Below are 22,225 nucleotides of genomic sequence, written 5' to 3' on the forward strand. Positions count from 1 at the left end.
ATACTATATAGCAGTCACTAAAAATGATAAACATGAGGACAGTATAGCAACATGGGAAAGGAGTTGATAAGTTACATGATTATATCCATACCATCTCTACATGCAGGCAAATGGGGACTGAAAATGAACCTAGAAAAATAACCACCGTTGACTCATTCAGCAGTAAGATAATGGGCACTTGCTTTCTTTTTTCAGAATTTTCTGAATAAAATTAAGCAATAAAGACAGCTTAAGAAGTAGAATGTATCTTTGGCTCCTGGTGAAGTAATTATTCCTTTCAGATAGATTCTCAAAGGGCATGGGCAAAATGGATTTTAGAGAGGAGCCCACACACTCGCCAGGTCAGCATGTCAGCTTGGTTAGGGCCAGAATCTCTGAAGAGTATCTTTTCTGTTTCCTCTAGCGCCCTGGAGGCTCTGATCAACTTTGCTTACAACGGCCACCTTGCCATTGACCAACAAAATGTGCAGTCGTTGCTGATGGGGGCGAGCTTCCTGCAGCTGCAGAGCATCAAAGACGCCTGCTGCACGTTCCTCCGAGAACGGTGAGGTCGTGCGATGGACCTGGCCCATTTCGTTCCTGGAATCCCCTGTGAATTTGTTGAGTCTTTGGGGCATGCCGAGTTTTCCAAAGGGAGTGAGCCAGGGGGTTTACTCTGCAGAAATAACCTTTCTTCAGATCTCTGTCAAGTAGTGTCCAGTTATTTGGGGTGAACATTTGAGGGGACACGATTTACGGACCCCCGCCTGCACTCCCCCTGGCCTGACATGTACCTCTTCTTCTGGTCCTCTCTCTTCAGTTTGACCAGCCACTAATTTAGCTGACTGTTCTCACCGAGCCGATTGGTTCAGTGCTACCTGTTGCCTAGCCTGTCTCCATCTTTGTGTAGATCCTGCCCCCTCCTTGAGTGTCTTGGCTTCTTTTCCCTTCATCTCTTGAGGAGCCTACCCAGATTTCACCTCCTAGAATTCTCTGTCTCCCTCCGTCTCCCAGAAGCAATCATGGACTGTATCCTTACCTAAGTCCAGCATTTGGCAATGACCTTTTGATGACAGAGCAGATAAGAAGGCTCTTCCTCCCCCTCAGGAGGCAGAGCTCTTAGCCACAGGGTAAAAGCTGCGCCTTCACCACTAGAGACTTGAGGGTGCAGGTTAGCACTGGGCTCCACATAGGCAGGGAGAAAGCAGAACAACGTTTCTACCTGAGCTTCTATGATCACAGGTCCCTGACCTGAAAACCAGCATTCTTCCCACCTCACATCTGCCCTCCTGAACCTCATTGCGTCGTAGAGCTGCCCCCTCCCATTCCTGCTCCACCAGACCAGTTCACTTAGCAGCTCTGTGGACCCCACCTGCTGTCCATGTCCTGCCCATGCGGTGTTCTTGGATGTCACTGAGCACTGCTGTGTGTGCACCTAGTCTTGATAACCGTGGTAATGATGCTTAGCATGCAAGGCGCTCTCTGCTGGGCTCAGAGTGAGTGGTTTCATCATGAGGTAGATGGTCTGTTTTAGGTTTTATAGATGGAGACCACATAATGAGAGCACAGCCCCAGAGCCCCACCTGACCTTGCCCCGGAATGCTGGGGGTGTGGGGCACACAGTCTTTCCTACTCATTTGTGAGCTGCTTCTTCTTCTTCCTTTTTTTTTTTTTTTTTTTTTTTTTTTTTGTCTATTTATTTATTTTGGGAGAGATAGAGACAGCATGAGTGGGGGAGGGGTGAAGAAGGCGAATCCTAAGCAGGCTCTGTGCTGCCAGCTGCATAGCCAGATGCAGCGCTTGAACCCACGAACTGTGAGATCATGACCTGAGCTGAAACCAAGAGTCAGACACTTAACAGACTGAGTCACCCAGGCTCCCCTCATTTGTGAGCTTTTTAAGGACACAGATGAGACTCTTGTTTGTCTCTTTGTCCCCACAGAACTCAATGATTAATTAGGCACTCTGGAAAGAATTAATGCTGGCCACTCTCACAAGGGGACAGCAGCTCCACCTAGGGGCTTTTGAGGTCATCACTATCAATACTGGACCAGCCTCTTTTATAAAGTAGTGTCGTCCAAAAGATGCTTAAAAAGTGATTTTTAGACCAGTGGAATTTTTACATGCATCAGTGACATTTTAGGAAGACATACTTAAACACAAAGCCTGATGTTATGTCTGTCTTTTGACATTTTTCCATTCAGCCCTGCAAGAAAAACACACCTTCAACTAAACTGGGCTTCGACATCTAAAAGAATGGGATGTGGGAAGCCTGTCTTTATTCCTCCACACAGGCCCCAGAGGCTTGGCCTGCTTTCTATTTTCTTTCCAGTAGTTACCATCACTGCTTCTGTTCCTTGGGGTGGTTCTCCTGAGCCTGGCTGCAGAGTGTGTTAGGGTGTCCCAGCTGCCCCCTTCCTATGTATCCCCTTCCTATGGAAGCATGTGGACCTTCCATTTTCAAGTTTTGATTGCTAATGACTTGAGAGAAACCATTCTGAGCAGTGGTGGAAAAGACAGGATGTGCCAGGGCACAGAGAAGCTGCAAAGCCATCAGAGTTCTTAGAGCAGTCGTTCCTGAAGTCTCTCCACCTATTGGGTCTTCAGCCTCTCCTGATTTTTTTTCTTTCATGAGACTGGGTTGATTTTTTTTCTTGTGGCCCCTTTCCAAGTCTTCAGATGTATGGACCTCCTTGTGTCTAGGTGAGCGTTGGAGCTGTGTATTTTCTAAAACACTCGTCTCAGAACATCAAATGCATCAGTGAACCAAGCCAGTAAGTTATTTAATTCAAGTCATCGCTTCCTGACTTTGATAAAGCATTACATCTTACTGTGGCCTCCTTGCTTACAAGCTGTGCCAGCAAGGAAGGAGGTCGTGAAGTGTCCACTGAAAGATGTGCGTCTGTATCAACACTTTGGGTTCATTTTCCCTCTTATCTTCTTCCTGCTCCTGAACGGGGCCGTCTCCTGTGTGCCAGCATTCCCTCCTCCTTCCCCACCTGCTGCCTCACAAGCAGGCTGCCCACATCCCATCCTTTTAGATGTCAAAGCCCAGTTCAGTTGAAGATGTGTTTTGTTCTTAATGCCAAGCCAGTGAAAGGCAAAGGTGAGGTGCAGGAATCCTAGCCCGAGAGGGAGCGGATGGGAACGTGCACAAGTCTCATTCAGTCACTGTGAGCACTGCAGGAGAAAGGCGTTATTTGATGACTGAGCTGACATTCTGATCTTAAGCCCTGTGTTCCTCACTGGACATGCTGCCTTGCCTAAGTGTTGCTCAGTGCTCATGCTTCCCTGGCCTTTGTGGAAATGCATGTAGGTTTCCAAAGCAATGGACAGACAGAGCCAGTTCAGTCTGGAAGGGAAACAACATCTTGTGGAGTTTAGACTATCCCAGAGCCAGACTCCTGAGATTGTCCTTCAGGTTTGCTGATGAGGGGCAGGGGTACTTGTTGGTGAGTACAACTCTGCCTAGAACTTTAAACAACATGGCGGCGGGGTGGGGGGAGCAAACCTTCTGATACATACCCTCTCCCTCCATGGATTATCAGTCACAAAGTCAAAATAAGAAAAGCCCCATCCCCCCAGGATCTCCTGCTGTCACTAAGATTTCAGCACCACTTTGGGCTCATTTGAGATGCAACAGTAGTAAGAAAACCATTATAAAAATGAAGGCAGCTGCCCCGACTTCATGCCAGCCACCATGCTGAGTGCTTTTGCCACATTCTTGCTTAATCATGGCCACAGCCTGAGGAGGTGGGTAGCTGTTGTCAGGTGAGGCTTTTTCCAGGTGAGGCTGTTAGTGGCACTTGAGGGATCCTCCCCTGTCACCTGGTGCCATGCAAGGCCCGGATTTACCCAGACGGCCCCAGCGAGGGCAAGTCTGCCTTGGGGCCACGGGAACGCGCACAGGGTTCAGCCTGGCACCGCCACTTGCTTGTAGAAGGCTGTGGGCACATTTCTTAGTTTCTCTGAGCCTCAGTTTTCCGTCTAAAAATGGAGGCGATTACTGCTTGGCAGTGCGGTTGGAGACTCTGGCCTGGCAAAGTACTGGGCTCACCGATGGTGCTGAGTAGTAGCTGCTGCTGTCACTTCTGGGCGTCTGAACAATTAGACCCATAGAGCTTCTTGCTATTTAAAAAAGATGAAAGGGGCGCCTGGGTGGCTCAGTCGGTTAAGCGTCCGACTTCAGCTCAGGTCACGATCTCGAGGTCCGTGAGTTCGAGCCCCGTATCGGGCTCTGGGCTGATGGCTCAGAGCCTGGAGCCTGCTTCCGATTCTGTGTCTCCCTCTCTCTCTGCCCCTCCCCCGTTCATGCTGTGTCTCTCTCTGTCTCAAAAATAAATAAACGTTAAAAAAGAAATTAAAAAAAAAAAAAAGAAAAGAAAAAAAATAAAAAAGATGAAAAAAGTAAGTAAAAGAATAAGATTTTAGATCAACTAAAAAGATGAAAAAGTGGAAGGGTCCCGATGTTAGAGAAGTCGTCTCCCCACGTGGTTTAAAGTCTCATCCTACAACCTCAGTACCCTCCTGGGGAACAGAGGTAGATGTTCACCAAAGCATGCCAGCGGCTGAAGGAAAGCAAACAGGTTTTCCAGTATGTGCTCTCTTCTTCTCTCCTCAGGGCTGCTTCACGGGACTTCCCGGAGAACTCATTCCACCTAGACACACTGAGCACGAGGCCCAAGAGGCAGGGCCCTCTGAGGATATAAACTGTCTTAATTTTAAGCCTGTACAGTTGAGGCGCTGAGAGGCACCCCTGAGATCACACAGGGAGTTTCCAGCAAAGCTGGGGTTTTTTCCATTCTGTAGCACCCCACCCCCCGGAACCAGCCTGAGAATGATCGAAGAGAACATTCTTCCTCTAAATTATTTCTTTTCATCTTCTCTTACGCCAAAAGCCTCCACCCCAAAAATTGCCTGGGTGTACGCCAGTTTGCTGAGACGATGATGTGCGCGGTGCTGTACGATGCGGCCAACAGCTTCATCCACCAGCACTTTGTGGAGGTGTCCATGTCAGAAGAATTCCTGGCCCTGCCCTTGGAAGACGTGCTTGAGCTGGTGTCTCGGGATGAGCTGAATGTAAAATCTGAGGAGCAGGTGTGTAGAGCAGGGCAGCGGTCTGCAGGTGACACGGGGCTACTGCTCTTTCTGATCTTTGTTTTCAGTTGTTTTTTTTTTTTTTTTTAATTTTTTTTTTTTTTTTTAACGTTTTATTTATTTTTGAGACAGGGAGAGACAGAGCATGAACAGGGGAGGGTCAGAGAGAGGGAGACACAGAATCTGAAACAGGCTCCAGGCTCTGAGCTGTCAGCACAGAGCCCGACGCGGGGCTCGAACTCACGAACCGCGAGATCATGACCTGAGCCGAAGTCGGACGCTTAACCGACTGAGCCACCCAGGCGCCCCCAGTTGTTATTTTTTTAATGAAGATCATGATGTGTGTGCAGCTTGTTGATTGTGGGTTTGTTTTATTATACTACATACATCTTTCATGAACATTTGTATCCATGTTAGTGTCTAACATTCAGTTGATTTTATCAACATCGCATCCCTTATTGGATGTTCGGGTTATTTCCAGCATTTACTATTGGAAGTAATGCTGCCATGAAAGAATCTTATTCTAAAGGAGAACAGAGCACCGGGGCAGTCGCTGGGGAGGAGTATGAGGTCAGGAGGGGTTGGTTTGTTTTTTAAGGTGAGAGAAATGACGGGTACATTTGGCTGATGGTGGGAATTTTCCAGAAGAGAGGGAAGAGTTGGTGATGTAGGAGAAAAGGGAGAATGACTGCTGGAGCAATGTCCTCAGTAAGCGAGAGGAGGCAGAGCAGAGGGGACAAGGCGTGTACCTGTTAGAAGTGCCAGCCGTTCTCATCTGCCACCACAGGAGGAAGAACCCCCGCACCCAAGGGGGAGGTGTGGGGTGAGAAGGGAGGTGCTGGCAGATTCCACTGACATTCTCTTCTGGCTTGGTTCTGTTTTCTCCGCTGAGAATGGGGATCAGGAGGAGTAGTAAAAACGTGAGGTCGGATGAAGAGGCATGCACCAGCCCTGTGGGAGCTGGAAAAGAGATGCAGCTAGAGGAAGGAAGAGGGCTTGGTGGGAAGCGGCCCCGATGAGATTAGCAGTCACATATTTAGAATGGGCCGGCCAAAGGGCGCCTGGCTGGGCCGAGTCGGAGGTGCATGCAACTCATCTTGATCTTGGGGTTGTGAGTTGGAGCCTCATGCTGTGCGTACAGATTACCAAAAAGAATAGATAAACTTAAAAAAAAAAAAAGAATGGGTGGGCCAACTCTGTCAGCTGCAGAGTTCGGGTGGGGGTGAGCTTAAAGAGCTGGACCTCACTAGAGTAGAGACTTTTTTCCCAGGTGGGCGTGATTAAGGGAGATAGGCTCAGCATGGGCACTGAGGGCACCCACATCATAACTCATGGAGCCGGTGCTGGATGACAGTGGGGAGGAAAGAGGCTCTGCAGGGGGCCCTGAGAGGGAGGTTGGGGGAGAGGGAGCACTGTCAAAGGCTCATTGGCATCAGTTACCGAGCAGAAAGGATTGGAGGCGGTGATCAGTGCCGGGAGATTGAAATTGATGGAAGAGGTGGAGCCTTTGGATGATCAGAGGGTCCTCGAAGGACAAAGAAGACCTCTTATCGGAATGGTCAAGAAGAATGTGAATAAATGGGAGTGCAGGGTGTTAGCAGAGGAGCGAAGGGTGACCCTTTAGGTGAGCAGAGGTGGGTGTAAGTGCCTGAAGAGGACTGGGAGTAGATATTACCTGGAACAGAGTGGGGCGAGGGCTGCACAGCAGAGGGCTCGAATGCAGGGGTGAGGTGTTTAGATCTGGCCCTCCGGACACCGGGAGCACCACCCGACAAGGCCTCCACCTGTTCAGTCGTTGGGAAACCTAACCAAAGTCCAGGGCAGAGCAGCTTGGGGTATTTGCAGTGGAGAGTCCTGGCCTGTCGTGAAGTTCTGCTTCAGCAGGAGGAGCCCCAGGCTCCAGGAGGCTGCTTATTTCCCTAATGTCAGAAAAGCAGGGGGAAAGTGGGCCCTGAGTGTGGTCATGTGGGCCCTGTGATTCACAGGGAAGATCTCCGTCCCAAGAGCAAGCCCCTCTCTAGCCATTCCACTAATGAGCGTGACCTGGGGCAGCTCAGTTACAAGTGGTACATTTCAGGGGTTTTAGAGGGACGTACCCTTGTGGCTAGAGCTGTTAGGGAGACCTCCAGAGAACGTGGATCTGGAGCCAGGCGTTAAGAAAAGGGGAGTGGGTTTAGAAGAAGAGGAGGAGGTGAGGGGACTTGGAGGTGACGTGAAGGTGGCAGTATGAACAGAGAACTAGCCAGCCTGGGAGGCGGTGGGGGAGGGGGCTAAGGAGGAAAGCAGGCAGGGTGGAATGCAGAAAGGAATAAGGAACCATTGACAGCTTTTCTTTTCTTCTTTTTTTTTTAATGTTTATTAATTTGAGAGGGAGAGACAGAGCATGAGCAGGCGAGGGGCAGAGAGAGATGGGGAGACACAGAATCCAAAGCAGCTCCAGGTTCTGGGCTGTCAGGACAGAGCCCAATGTAGGGCTCGAACCCATGAACTGTGAGATCATGACCTGAGCTAAAGGTGGACGCTCAACTGACTGAGCCACCCAGGTGCCCCGGCAGCTAGCTTTTCATTAGGAAGGTATAATGAAAGTCAGGAGCCTGTTATAGTCACGAGGCTTGTGTTTCAAAAGATGGCCAAATGGGGCAGCTTGGGGAGGTAGAAAACAGTGGCTTCAGGAAACAAGGAGGAGGAAAGATTGACGGACCCAAGAGACTAGCTGAATATAGGGAGTGGAGGGATGGAGACAGGGTGGTTGGGTGAGGTGCCTGGGGGTACGGCCCTGGGAGAGAGGAGTTACTGTACAGCTTGCATCTCTGCCACGGCAGGTCTTTGAAGCTGCGTTGGCCTGGGTCAGATACGACCGGGAGCAGAGGGGGCCCTGCCTGCCTGAGCTGCTGTCCAATATCCGCCTACCCCTCTGCCGGCCCCAGTTCCTGTCGGACCGTGTGCAGCAAGATGACATGGTGCGTTGCTGCCACAAATGCAGGTGAGCGAGGATCAGCCTGCACAGGATGCTGCCGGGGTCCAGGCAGAGGAGAGGACGTGGCCCCACTTAGGCTGTTTATGTTCCAGCTCAGGGGAGGAAGGATTGAGTGATCAGTCCTAATTTATAGCACGCAGATTGATCTGTCTTCTGTCTGGAGCCTGGAAAAGCCCAAGTCTGACCTCTTGAGCAAAGAAATGTGCCATGAGGGAGCATCAAGGCAGAAGGGGCTTCCTCCCCCATGCTGCCTGAAGATTTCCTAGCATCTCCAGGAGCTCACTTGGTGGCGACTCCCTGGGGCTCCTTACTGTCTCCAGTAAACATTAGGGCACTGGCCTTGGGTGGGTTTGGGCCCATCTAAGTGATGGGCAAGTGGGTGGGGGGACATGTTTGTGGCACCTGAAACTTTTACCCTGGGTAAATCAGTGCTGACCTGGCACAGCAGAGCTCCCAAAACAGCTCAGAAGGCGGTAGCCCTTTAGGAGGATCATTATAAAAGCAGAGCAGCAAAGAACAATGTTTACCTTCCTCCAAACTGCTTGTCATATTCCCAGCGGGTTCAAGGGAGGTCAGTGGCTGTGTGCGAGCAGTATGAAGGTGTGTTTTGACAAGGGGTGGAAGTGTGGCTACGGGTAGGTGGGACCCCTCAACCAGCAATCTCAACGGTGCTGTTAAATTTGAACTTCATTCTGTAGGCAATGGGTAGCTATCGGAGGTTCTTACAGAGACAGCTTGGACTATAGTGTGGAGGGTGGAATGGAGAGGCAGGACTGGAGGCAGAGAAATCCACCAGGAGCAGTCGGCTTCTGTTGCCACAGTCTAGGTGAGCAATAGCGAATTGCAGGGTGCGAGCCATAGGTATAGGAAGGGCTGGGTCTCCGTTGTGACAGGATGCAGGCTGCTTGTTGAACCTCCCCAATGCCAACTGCTGTGGCCGTCACCCTGTTCTTCCGCCAGGTGTGTGCTTGTTAGAAGATACTCATTTTGATTACACCTGCTGACATGGGCTCTGCTCACCCTGCCTCTCCAATTTTGAGCATGTTTCAATAGCTGTGTATGGTTTCCCCTGGACTCACCTGGGTTCAAGACCAAACCTTCCAGAAGGCTTCTCCTCCCATGTTTCCCCTGCAGTTCGGTTGGGGAAGCCATGATTGGAAATACACGTGTAGACCACGTGGGGAGAGTACCTCCTGTCATAACATCTTGTGCCTTGTTCCAGGGACCTGGTAGACGAAGCAAAGGACTATCACCTCATGCCAGAGCGCCGGCCCCACCTGCCGGCTTTCAGAACTAGGCCTCGCTGCTGCACATCCATCACTGGCCTTATCTACGCCGTGGGGGGCCTCAACTCAGCAGGTATCTTGCAGCTCCTCTTTGCAGCGCCCTGTCTTGGACTTTGTGGACGAAAAGGCACCCAAACAACCTAGCCCGGCCCTCTGGTTCCCCTCCCTCGTGTGTCACCACCCTGGTCCCTCTTGATTTTGTATAACTGTACTGCAGTTAAAGCATGTCGGATGTTAATACCGTTGAATCAGAATATCAGAGCTAAATACAGCCCTGGGTAGAATTCAGTTAAATACCCAGTTCTGTTACCAAGCTAATCACATTGGTCATACGGATCTCTGGAGTTAGACTATGACCATGTCCCCATGAGAAGGAAAATTCTCCATATACACAGGTTCTGCCACTATCAATAATGCTGTTTTCACTTCCTACCTGCAATGAAAAGCACACATGCTTCAGAATCTGTATGTTGTTGGCAGCTCTTACACAGTCAAGTTTTCAGGAAAGCTTGTGGGCCCCTCTGCCCTCCTGCCCACCCAGGCACTGCTGCAGGGCCGGAGAGATTTGTAACGTGGCGCCTGAATCTTTGTGGTACAGTGGCGTGAGATTGTCATCTAGGTGAAGGCCAGGCCGGTTCACAGTGTCAGTCTCGGTTTGTGGAGGTGGGGAGTTGGTGGGCAATCCTGGGCAGCTTCATTTTTAATTGAAGGTTAATGAGAGGTGGGTACAAGTCTCTGCTGCTTGTTAACCATGTGACCCGGAGAAGGGAAGTCCTTAACTAGTACACACTGAAGTGTGGACGGTATGAGGTACCCCACAACAGAATAACACAGGGAAGGTGGATTTTCTTATTTGATCCACAAAACAAACAAACAAACCTGTTGTATAAAGATAGGGTTGGAATCACTCCTGGCTACTGTAACTACTGTTTATTGAGAACTTAGTATGTTTTAGAACTATGCTAGGTGCTTTGCCTATTCTGTCATTTGATCTTGACAACAAAGCTGCCACAGAGATTATCCCCATTTCATGTGTGAGAATAGAAGATAAGAATACAAAGCAACTTGCCCAGAGTCACATGGTAGTAAGTGAAAGTCAGCAGGGGACCCACCCCTTCCCTCCAGGCATGCTTCCTGCCCTGGGGGGATAGTGTGCCCATTTCCCATCTTTGGCTTTAAGCAGGTGGAATACCTCACTGCAGTTGTAAAACTGCCCTCTCTAGAAAGTACATGCCTCTTGTCTGATTCTGATTTTCCTTGAAGAATTAGGTTTGAGGTTAACACAGCTGGAATGTCGTAGTGGGGCCATCTGGCTCCAGTAATTCTGTGGGAAGAATTGATAGAGTCAGGTCAAACGTTCCATATAATCAATGCCCAATAGCCGTGATCTAAACACGTGGTCTCATTTGTTTTAATTTGAGTAGCAAATTTTTATGCAGGTGATTCCCTGAATGTGGTAGAAGTATTCGACCCCATCGCCAACCGCTGGGAGAAGTGCCATCCCATGACAACAGCCCGCAGCCGTGTCGGTGTGGCTGTGGTGAACGGGCTTCTGTATGCCATCGGAGGGTATGACGGCCAGCTACGGCTGAGCACTGTGGAGGTCTACAACCCAGAGACGGACACATGGACCAGAGTGGGGAGCATGAATAGCAAGAGAAGGTATCCTGGAAGCCACTTGTGCAGCCCGAGCACACACACTGAACATCTGGGGAGCACCATGAGAGACAAGCAGAGGCACATAATAATGTAAAACACAAGCTGGCCTGGGAGTTTCCTGCGGCCAGGCCAGCCACAGCCAGCACCTCCCGGGAGCCAGCCCCCGCATCTGCTTTAAAATCCCTGCCTTGTCCTTTGAGGAACCTGGGGAGATGAGACACAGACATGTGGAAGTTGTATTATTATTTAAGTGTCAGATAAGGACTGAAAATGCACGTTATGGAAGATTCGAGAAGGGGAAAAAACTGGATGGGAACCTCTGGAAGATTTCAGGGAAGAGGTGGGATGAAAGTCGACACTTGAAGAATGAGTAGGATTTCACTATATTAGTGATAAAACGAAATGAGTGATGTTGTCCCTTATACTCTCTTCCCCCCCACATCTCTGCCACACGCAGGCTTCCACTACCCCAGGGAGTATGTGAGCCGCAGCAATGCACTTTACTTCAGGGCCCCCACCCCCAGGTGTGAGCACATAGGTATTTGTGAAATGGACCAAGTTTATGTCGCTTAACAACTTCCAGATACTTGTTTCCTCCATCGCTTGCCTGCTCAGATTTCCTGAAGAAGGGTTCGAGGGCATCCAAATAGCACCTCCGTTCAGCCTTCTTAGTGCTGAAGACGCAGGCAGCCTCTTCCCTTACACCAGGCATGTGTGGAGCATGTGCACAGTTGGGCGGTGGGAGCTCTGGAGTGGGAGGGGATAACTGGACAAGTTCTTCTGCTCTCCGTGGGGCCACCCGGATCAGCAGTTTCAAGTGGCATTCAGGTTTCTCTTCCGGGGCTGACAGAAGAGAGGAAGTTGTCCCTACCCGTATAACCAGAACAGTTCTGCATTTCTCTTTCATAAACTGAGCTTCCTTGACAGAAGCCCAACTCTAGGGGGAAAGTTAAATGAATTATTTTTGAAAGGGACAGTTTGAAATCCACTGGGGCAGATGCTGTGCTTTGGGTTTTCTGTTTGTAAGATCAAGTGACTGCATATGTGGTGAGGAGGAAGAATCGGGGTAGGAGACCTTTACCATGTGGAAGTGTTGGGCCGGGAGGCACATGTGCCCCGTCGTGCAGTTAGTACGTGGCCTCGAACCGGAAGGAATCTGCTTCTGTACCGATAAGACCAGATTCACAAAGGGTCAAATTAGGCTCATTTGGGAAAAATAAAGTTTTTATACACGATCTGTTCCTCTCGAGACCCTGAGCTAACAGGCTTGTGGTTCCTTTCTCTCCCTCTCCCTGCCTCAGTGCTTCCCTTTTCAGCTCCTTGGGTGCTTTGTGGCCTTCTGTGGCCTCGAATGACTCATCGCTCCATTTCCCCAACCCCTGACTGCCTTTTTTGCTTTCACTGCAACTACTTGTTCTTCCTTGTGTGTCTGCTCTGGGCAACTGCCTTGCCTTGACGTCCCCGGGTTTGGAGTGTTGTCCAGCAGGAGAGTCCCCTGGGCATCCCCTTCCCTCACTGTGGCTAATGCCCTGTTATTAGTAGCGTGGATCCAGCTCCATTTCCTCCCTTTTAAATTACAGGCTGCCTAAAAATGTTCTGAGTCCCTTGCCTGCTGACACCCCACATGGCAGTCTGTCTTGCCAGTTGGTGACAAACTCCTCCCTGCTGTCAGCCCTTCCCCTTCAGGCTTTCTCTTGTGGCCCATTCTAGTCCATGCTGGTCTGCGTGCCCCCCACCCCCCTCCCCCTTCACGCTGGTCTCTACCATTTGGTTGACAGTTAACCTGACGCAGTTTTGTGGCACCTCTTCTCTCATATTGCTGTTGAGCTCATTCCTGTGTTGTTATGTATGTCTGCTTCTAGCAAGATAGTGATGTGTCTAGTGAATTTGTGGTCTTCCCACGGTCCTTGCCTGAGGCAAGAGTCCTTTTCCTCTTCTAGGCTGGTTCGGGGTGGGGGGGGGGGGGTCTGTTACCGAGTCCCTCAAAGGGACATTGCATGGAATCAGCTTGATTTTACATTGGAAAGGTGGCAGTTAGCCCGGTATATTTTATTTTCCTGTTTGTCAGCCACCCAAATTCATTTTTAATCTTCTCCAACATCAGATTTGAAAAACGTGAATCGGGCAGCTTGGCACTCATGTTTCTCATGAGGCTTTATGTAGAACGGAAGATTATGTGATTATGCCAGACCACCGGATCTTTAATCTGAGGGGAGTGGGGCATGGTAGACAGCAGGGGAGTGGGCTTGTCTCATTTAGATAGGAAGCATGCCTCTCCCTGGGCAGTCTGGAAAAGCACCCGACCTCCCCAGCCGCAGCTGCTCATCTGTACGGTGAAGATGGTGGTGCCTCCTTGCAGGGTGTGGTGAGGGTGGGAGATAGCAAGCCTAGAGTACCTTCCCTATGTCATAAGTGCACAACAGGAGACTAGCGTCACCCACTGAGACAAGTAGGGGCCATCGGGGCCACATCTGTCATGAAAAGACATCTGTCAAACTTCACAGCGAATTAAATAAAATCAGGCTAACACAACAAACATGTTGAAGGCCTATCACGTACAAAGCACCATGCTAAGCACTGTCAGAGTCACACAGAGGAAGACCCCTGTCTTCCAGGAGGTCCCCACTTGTTGAGAGGTGACAGGTGCCAGAGTATAGCACCTGTGGGTGGGAGCTTTGGCTTGCTCAGCACTGTGAATCTAGTGCCTGGGATGCGAGCCTCCTGAGTACTTCATGGGATCTGAGGAGTGAATGAGTGACCACAACCAAGCTGTGATAAAAAAGCTGTCCCTGGCAGCGAGGTGCGGGAGGGACGGACTCTTGCTGAAGGATCCAAGATGGCTTTTTGAGCAGGAGAAAGAGGAATTTGACCTGGGCCTCAAAGGTGTTGAGACCCTGAGCATAGCAAGGTGGAAGGTGAGCATTTCAGACAGATCAAGGACTGAGAAGGGGCCCCAGAGCGAACCCTGGCAGGGGGTACCACACGGCAGCTTCTTTCTTTCCCCCTCAATTTTACACCTTTACTTAGTCACACGTGTGGGATTTAGGTCTGCTCTAGAAAGAGGCAGTTGATGGTTAGGTTTATCCCCCAGGGAGCATGAAGGCTGGCCCTGGAAGTCGGAGGCCCATCTGGATGACAGCTCTGTCTTTTTCAGTGCCATGGGGACGGTCGTGCTGGACGGGCAGATCTACGTCTGTGGGGGCTACGATGGCAACTCTTCTCTCAACTCTGTGGAGACCTACTCACCCGAGACAGACAAGTAAGGACTCCAGCTCCTGGGGACAACTGAAACTTGTTAAACAGAGTATAAAGAATTAGACCTGCAGGATAGAGAATATCCTAGTCGCCTTTTCAGCCTGTATAGTACCTTGCATATAATAAGTATTTAATAACTTTTGGTTAAATGAATGAAGGACTGAATAAATTTTGTTTTACTTTATTTTTTTAAGTAAGCTCTGCACCCAACGTGGGGCTTGAACTCATGACCCTGAGGTCAAGGGTTGCAAGCTGTACCAACTGAGCCAGCCAGGCTTATTTTATTTAGTTTTTTAATTTTTTTGATTTGAGAGAGAGGCAGAGGGAGAGAGAGAGAATCCCAAGCAGGCTCCACTCAGCATGAAAGCCCGACATGGGGCTCGATCCCACGACCCTGGGATCATGACCTGAGCCAAAGTCGTGAGTCAGATGCAGGGGAGGAACAGAGAGAGAGGGAGACACGGAATCCGAAGCAGGCTCCAGGCTCCAAGCCGTCAGTACAGAGCCCGACGTGAGGCTCGAACCATGAGATCATGACCTGAGCCGAAGTCGGCCACTCAACCGACTGAGCCACCCAGGCGCCCCTGAATCAGCCCATTTAATGGAAGTGCAGGTGAAAGGGGATAAGAAATAAATGCACAACACTTTCCAAAGTAGGATAGGTATGACTCGGGTAGGATGTGATTTAGAGAAAAAAAAAAGTTATATGGTCAAATAAGCTTAGATGACATTGATGTATGTACCGCTAGAGTTCCTATCTTTCCATAAAACATATTAACATTTTAAAGACTGAAAAATTCTGCAGTGAAGAAGTCTGTTCAATCTCATCTTACACAATGCCTGTCACCATCTTCCTTTATGGAATACTCTTTGGAAAACAACTGGCAAGGTTAGCCCAAATTTTTCATTTCAGTATTTGAATCTTCTCATAAGCCAGTTAGTTGATTCATCAGAATGCTTTTCAGCCAATGTTCCATTCACTTAACCAACTTACTATGTATCAGGCAGCAGGCTGGGTGTCTGAGATCCTAGCAGCCGGTCTGCAGGGGCCACAGGTGCATCGTGATTATCCTACCCTGGGGGCGTCTGTTTGGAGCTCTTGGGTGCAGGGTGGGGAGCACCTTGATCTTTACCATGGCTGGCAGGGAGAGGCAGGGTGTCAGGGTTGACTTCTGAGAGGAGACCCATTATGGATAGTGGGAGATGCGCATTGTAGGCAGGGAGCAAAAATAGAGGCCCAGAGGACAGCGAGTGCTCAGTGTGACCGAGCAGCCAGCATGCATGGCACATGGCAGGAAATGAAAATGAAGTAGATGGGGACCAAGAGATAAAGAACCGCATAGGGAACTGGGACTCTGCCATGGAGAAGACAGTAAGGAGCCACTACCGGGGTGGGCTGCATAGGGTTGGGATGGGGAGGGTTTGAAAGTCAGGCCACCTGTAAGGAGGCTGGTGGCAGGCCACCAGGTGAGAGGCCCGAGCTAGGGCAGCGGTAGCAGGGATGGGAACGAGCAGTGACTACCAAGGCAAACCAGCTGGGACTTGGTGACCACAGGAATGTTGATGATGAGGGAGAAAAGACCATGAAAACACTGAATCTGAGTATGGCGGTTCAGTGGCTGGTGGTCCTATTAACAAGACGGCAGTGCAAGGGAGGAGCAGATCTGTAAGGGAGAGGGGCCTTGTTTGGGACGTGCTGGTTTTGAGTGCCTGCAGAGGTGGGGAGATTGTGCGGGGTGAGAAGGAACACTCCACGCTTCACCCCAGCCCTTCTGAGCTGTCCTGGGAGGACAGCAACGCCGAATCTCATGGCGCCCCCTCCTCCTCTGGCTCTTCCCTGAAGGTGGACGGTGGTGACCCCGATGAGCTCAAGTCGCAGTGCTGCTGGGGTGACGGTGTTTGAGGGGAGGATATATGTGTCGGGTGGCCACGACGGTCTGCAGATCTTCAACAGTGTAAGTCTGGGCTCCCCCTGGGTTAAGGGTACCCACTCCTTCCATCTTTGAGAATGATTTTGAAAGGCAGTTCTTTGGAAGAAACTCCAGCCTTGCCGTAGCTGGGTAAAGCGTCATCTAGTGAGGTTTCAGGCCATCTGCCACGTGCTCTGAAATTCTTCTGAGAATGGGAGCCAGTGCACACAAAGGAGGGGTAGAGTATAGCCATGCCAGCCCCACCCCCACCCTGTCCAGTTCACAAATGCTTCATGAGACCTGGCAAAATCCCTGCCCAGAGTAGGCGCAATTATACACAGTGTGAAGTTTCAAACAGTTGTATTCTGGATGATTTATTCTTTAAAATAAACATTTATTCTTTAAAAAGCGAACAAACAAAAAAACCCTCAACCGACATCTAGTGGTAGATCCATGGAGTTGCTCGATGCTGTGGCGGAATGCACTCTGGACAGGTTTCGGGAGACCCTGCTCTCATCCCAGCTCTGTCACTACATAGCAGTGTGTCCTTGGGCAACCCCTTTGTTCCCTGAGATGTAAGACAGAGGGGGTCAGATTAAGTGATCTCTCTCCTGTCCCATAAGCCCCAGAGCAGGTGCGCAGCCAAGGAAGCAGGGCATGGGAGCCAGGGCACACACTGGCCTCTGACTGGAGTCTGACACCATGCAGGTCACCGTGCCCTGTGAGGTCGCCCTGCGGACTGAGCTTCGGCTCTGACCCCCGTACCTCTGTCCCAAATGCAGGTGGAACACTACAACCACCACACAGCCACCTGGCATCCAGCGGCCAGCATGCTCAACAAGCGTTGCCGGCACGGAGCCGCGTCCCTGGGAAGCAAGATGTTCGTCTGTGGGGGCTACGATGGCTCGGGCTTCCTCAGTATCGCTGAGGTGTACAGCTCCGTGGCAGACCAGTGGTGCCTGATCGTCCCCATGCACACGCGCCGGAGTCGGGTCTCCCTGGTGGCCAGCTGTGGGCGTCTCTACGCTGTCGGGGGCTATGATGGACAGTCAAACCTGAGCTCGGTGGAGATGTATGACCCGGAGACGGACCGCTGGACGTTTATGGCCCCCATGGCGTGTCACGAGGGAGGGGTTGGCGTGGGCTGCATCCCCCTCCTCACCATCTAAGGCAGAGGCAGGGGATGTGGCGGGGTAGGGATCTGGTACAGGCACAGGCACTCCCTTCCAGGGACAGGCCCCCTTGGGAGAGGTGGTAGACCAGGGGATGGGGTAAATGTGAGCTTGCTGGAGGTACAGCCTTTCCAAGTGCTCACAGCCTCCCTCACTGTGCTGCCCTTGTGACCGTCAAGCCTAGGTCACCAAGATGCACAGCGTGGGACCGAGCCCCTCCGGGTTCCACAGCTGGTGGCATGGGACTGCTTTGCTGGTCCACGCGTACACAGGCTCCATCCAAGTCGGCCTCCTACCTGCCACTTGGCAGAAAGCCTGCCATCTGACGCTCTTCCTCGCCTGCTGTTCTGGCCACGCGGTGGCCAGCTTGCAATGGGGTAGCTGCAGTGGCCAAGACTGCTGGAAGCTGGGGTGTGGCTAGGGGAGGAAGGACACGCCCCAGGGGCTCTCGTTGCCTGTGGCGGTGCAGCCACAGCAACATGCCCGTTGCACACAAGCACCTCCCTCTTCCATCTTAGGGCACAGAGGACTTCGTCTTCATTGCTGGGTGACCAGGGAGAGCAGAAGCTTTTCCTGAATTTTGGAATTTTAACGAGGTCTTTTTCATCTTGTTCAGGAGAAATAGAAGGAGAAAAAAGATACTTGAAAGAAACCGAAAGATATTTAAACAACGAAACAGTTGAAAGAAACTGGAAAGAAAAATACCTTTTTTTAAGTGAACATTTTTTGCGAGTAGAAGGCATTAGAAGACACTAAAGGCAAATGTGAGTTTAAATGGAAAACTGCCCACCACGAAAAAGGGCGGCATCCACTCCCACATTCGGGTCCCAGGGTCCTGAGGCCTCGCACAGCACTTGGGGTTGCCTCTGAGCCCTCACGTGTCTGGGGTCAGTACGCTCTCCACTGGTCCTCTAGCAAGGTGCTCATGGGGTTTGTACTCACACTCACCATCAGAGGACTTTTTTAATCGTAGGCTTAGTGAATCGGCTCAATTACGGCCACTCTTCTAGGGGAGAGTTTCCAGCTGGTCGCCAGAGGCTCCAGGGTGCCCCTGTGGTCACCTCCCACTGCCACCATGGCGCTCACTCAGACTCTCCGCCCCTACTTTCATTCCTCATATGACCAGCAAGGAGACAGCAGGTCTGGCCAGATTCTCGCCCGTCTATCATTCTCGGATAGTTTTCCTCATTGCGATACTTCTGGGGCACATTGACCATTTGTACCTCTAGAACCTAACCAGGGACTTGGTCCTTCCACCAGCCATGGCTGGCTTGGTCCAGTAGCCTCGTCTACCCTCCAGTCTACTGCTTCTCCATCCACTCGCCAATTCCAGGGGTCTGGCCTCCCTCCAGCCCTTGGCAGACCGACCAGCAAGGTGGACCTTTACACTCAAGCAAAGCTGACTTTATGGCAAAGAACTAAAGGCCGAAAGAATCTCTTGCTGCTGCAAAGAACAGATTTTATATTTCTTCTTCTGATCTTAGCAAATGACCTCTTGAAGAGATTCCATGCTCCTTCCTCCTCCTCCCTGAACAGGACCTTGACGTCACACAGCAGGGCCTGAGCAGGAGGACACTTCTGTTACCAGTGCACTGGGCAGTGGGGCTGGGCTTCAGTTGCTGCTGCCAAAACCTGGTTTTCTAAACTGCTTCCAGCACAGACTAAATGAGGACACAGTTCCTTTAAAGCAAGACTGGGTCTTAGGATCCCATTCTCTGCCTGGCTGGTCTCCTGTCCCTTGCTGCCTACTAGGGTGGCCTGGAAGCCTGTTCAGAAAGGCACAGTGTGGATCCTGAGACGTCTTTTCCACCCCCACACCACAAGGTTTACGAGTGTGTGCAATCGCCACGTATCCAGAAGGATGTACCTTTGTTACCTGCCACTTAGGAGCCGGGCCTCTGCTACAAGCACTTGAAAATGATGTTTTTATTTCAAAAGACCCAACAGTCTGATGTAGTTTCACCTGGGCTCGTGGTGGAGCCTCAGCATTTCTCTCTCACTCCCTCTGGGTTTGCCTACAGAAGTAGACTCGGAAGGCGGTTGGGTCTGCGTTTCCTGTTAGAGAGGCGTGTGTCAGTGCTCCTCTTATTATCAGAAGCCCTTTTATGAACTAGAAGCAGTCCTGGCCATCCCAGATTGTGGAGGGGTTAAGGATCAGTCAGTGGGCTAATGAGGGGGCCTCCCGGGCCCTCAGGATGCTGGCACGAATGTTGCCATTGAGGCTGATAGATGATTTCCCCACCATCTGCTGCTCTTGTAGTGGCCTTCCTGAGTCCACTCCCACCTCCTGGTGTGGAAGTTAACACTGCTGCACCCGAGGCCAGTGCTTTGATCTGGGTGGGCTGTGAGCACGAGTGAGCCAACACCAACATTTTCACACTCTTCCAGCCATCGCTTCCTCAGTCTGAGGGGGGGTGTTTGCAAATGACTGGGCTGGCTCTTTGGGGTTGGAGCCTTTCCAGTAGCCCTGTGAAAAGAAGAGTCCTCACCCAAGGATGTTGTGAAAAGCGTGTAACTAGGAGGTAGGAGAGATGTCATGCTCAGTGGACCTTGGGGTCCAGCCCAGCTGTGAGCACGGGATTGTGGCACTCAACGTCCTTGGGCATTTCCCCTCCTCAGATAACACACAGAGCCTTCTGGGTTTCACCTGAGATCAAAGCCAGGATGGGAGCTGAAGACCAGCCTTTTGGTCACAGAGATGGAAGTAGGTAGAAATTCTTCCCGCCCCCCCACCCCCCGGCAGTTTAACCTTTCCCAGAAAATCTTATTTCCTTTTATTTATAGAACGCATGTCTTTTGTGTTAAGAAACCAAAGAAAAATAAAAAGTACACTCCTAATATCTTCTTGTCCTTTCTTGTTGTATTTTTTAAATATTAGAAGTAAATCATGTTTTTATTGAAGTTCAGTGAAAAGATATATTGGACGAAGTAAAAACATTCCTGTGAAAATAAGGGAAGAGCCAGATGTATAGCAAAATCAGTCTTTGGAGAGACACATGTATGTTTTATAAGAATGAGTTCGGGTGAAAAATACACAAAAGTCTTCGCTAGCATGTTGCGTATTTGCTGCTGTGCAGATCAGCACTCTTCTTGGATTTCCCCTTTTCTTCGCTCAGTGCCGTAAAACTCCAGAGTTCCCTGGCAGAGTGCGGCTAGCCTGTCTACTGCCGAGAACCCAGACGGCTCCTTAAAACTCTGGGCCAGAGGTGCTTAACTTCGGCGTACATAAAAGTCCCTAACAAATTCTTAAACCACACGCTGATTCACAGATCCCTCCTGTGGGACCAACGGCTGGGGTGCAGCTCGGGCACACGGGCACAGGCAGATTTCCATGGTGGTTTGTCCACTCCTCAAAGTGTGAGAGACCCACTCAAAGTGGACTCCTGTGTTTAATTTCCACTTCTCCAAATACAGCCACATTCCAGAGCTGCCTTCCTGAGATTACACCCTGGTCACTGTGGTTGTGGATGTCAGGAAACTTCATTCACACTTTCCCGAAAGCCAGCTACAGTCAGTCCTATCTAGTGGGTAAGGATTATGCTTGAACGGCAACTTTTATTTTTCAAGACTTTAGAAGGGTAGGTCTCTCCCACGTACATCCCACCAGCACGTTTCACACATAAACACTATTGATTCTCACCAGGTCCCCTCAGGAATCCCCACAGGGTAGGTTGCGTGGCTCATTTTAGCATAAAGAAAGAGCTTCAGAAGGGCCGAGTAACTGACCTGATTCATCAGCTAACTTGTAGTGTTTTCAAGAATTGAGACCGGATTTCCACTCAGTCCAGCTTGCCGGAAGGGAACAGCGTCTGACCTTTGCAAGCAGCTAGTCCATCCGGCCTCGTGCTGTGTGTGGAGGGTGGTTGCCTAGTACCGTGACCGACCTTGGAGAAGACTGGGCAGTGAGGGAAAAGGAAGAACTCATCGGATTATAGAGGCAAGCACCCTTGTGCTGAAGCAGAGGAAGCCAGACTATCTGTGGGCTCTGTGCTAGGGGAGAAAAGTCTCTAAAATAAGAGCTGCCCTTTCCATGTAATCTGCACCCTCTTGCTCAGAACCAAAGCGCCCATGGGTGAAGAGTGGACTGTGACCTTTATTCAGCTAGATTCATCTGCTTGACTTCCCATGTCCTTTCGTTGTTCCGTGGACTCCTCTCCCCTCACAGCCAACAGCAGAGCCTGCCCCTCTTCACCCCAAAGCAAGCAGTACTGTTTTCTGCTGCTGCTCCCGATCACGTAACATGACACAACCAAAAACTGACAATGGGGGGTTCTCATAGTGATTACCCCAGACTTGCTGTTCCCAATTTCATCTTTAGTGGTACATAGATATTTTTCTCTGTAATGGAGCTCAGTTCCCTATTCTGTTTTTCTACTAGCTTTGCAGTTCAGGATAAAAGCCCAAACTCCATAGCATGGCACAGAAGGCCACCGTGATCTGGCACTTTTTCTCACCAGGTTCCCTGAAATCGTCCTTCAGGGTGTCAGTTTAGATGTCACCCCTGCAGGAAAGCATCTCTCGTCAGCCTGGTGCCCCTTCTCTGTGCTTGTCCCCGCTGTATCCCACCAGGGCAATGGCCTGTTTGCTTGCCTTACCTGGTAGATGGGGTCTTTTGTTGTGTACCCAGCACCAGGCACATAGAGGAGGAGCAACAACTGTGTTTCTTGAACTTGAGGACACTTGGGTATATCAGATTCAAAGGTTGCCTAATCATGCTTCTCTCTCTATTCTTCCTCAATCTCCCATCACTAAGTTTTTCATAGTTTTAGTGAGGCATAATCTGCATACCTTAACACTGACCCATTTTAAGCACTCAACGATTTTTATATGGAATTATCCCATTTTAGAATACTTTCATCATTTTGAAAAGTTCCCTCATGCCCACGTGCA

The 22,225-nt window shown here is 50.4% G+C and overlaps 1 protein-coding gene across 4 annotated transcripts in view; it reads left to right on the forward strand.

Moving 5' to 3' along the window:
• Nucleotides 1-20,175, forward strand: part of KLHL18 (kelch like family member 18) — a 55,130-nt gene extending 34,955 nt beyond the window's left edge. For 3 of the 4 annotated variants that reach the window (XM_019416626.2, XM_019416628.2, XM_019416629.2), the window contains 8 exons: nt 404-544; nt 4,878-5,076; nt 7,899-8,059; nt 9,276-9,412; nt 10,764-11,001; nt 14,153-14,257; nt 16,097-16,208; nt 16,946-20,175. In XM_019416626.2, the coding sequence (XP_019272171.1) occupies nt 404-544; nt 4,878-5,076; nt 7,899-8,059; nt 9,276-9,412; nt 10,764-11,001; nt 14,153-14,257; nt 16,097-16,208; nt 16,946-17,332 (1,480 nt within the window). In that variant the 3' untranslated portion in view covers nt 17,333-20,175. The remainder of the gene's footprint in view (nt 1-403; nt 545-4,877; nt 5,077-7,898; nt 8,060-9,275; nt 9,413-10,763; nt 11,002-14,152; nt 14,258-16,096; nt 16,209-16,945) is intronic. The other variant, XM_019416627.2, reaches the window with a different exon arrangement.
• Nucleotides 20,176-22,225: the final 2,050 nt, after the last annotated feature.

The sequence above is a fragment of the Panthera pardus genome, unplaced genomic scaffold (genome assembly GCF_024362965.1).
Source record: "Panthera pardus isolate Hobbes unplaced genomic scaffold, ASM2436296v1 HiC_scaffold_8, whole genome shotgun sequence".
Taxonomy (NCBI): domain Eukaryota; kingdom Metazoa; phylum Chordata; class Mammalia; order Carnivora; family Felidae; genus Panthera; species Panthera pardus.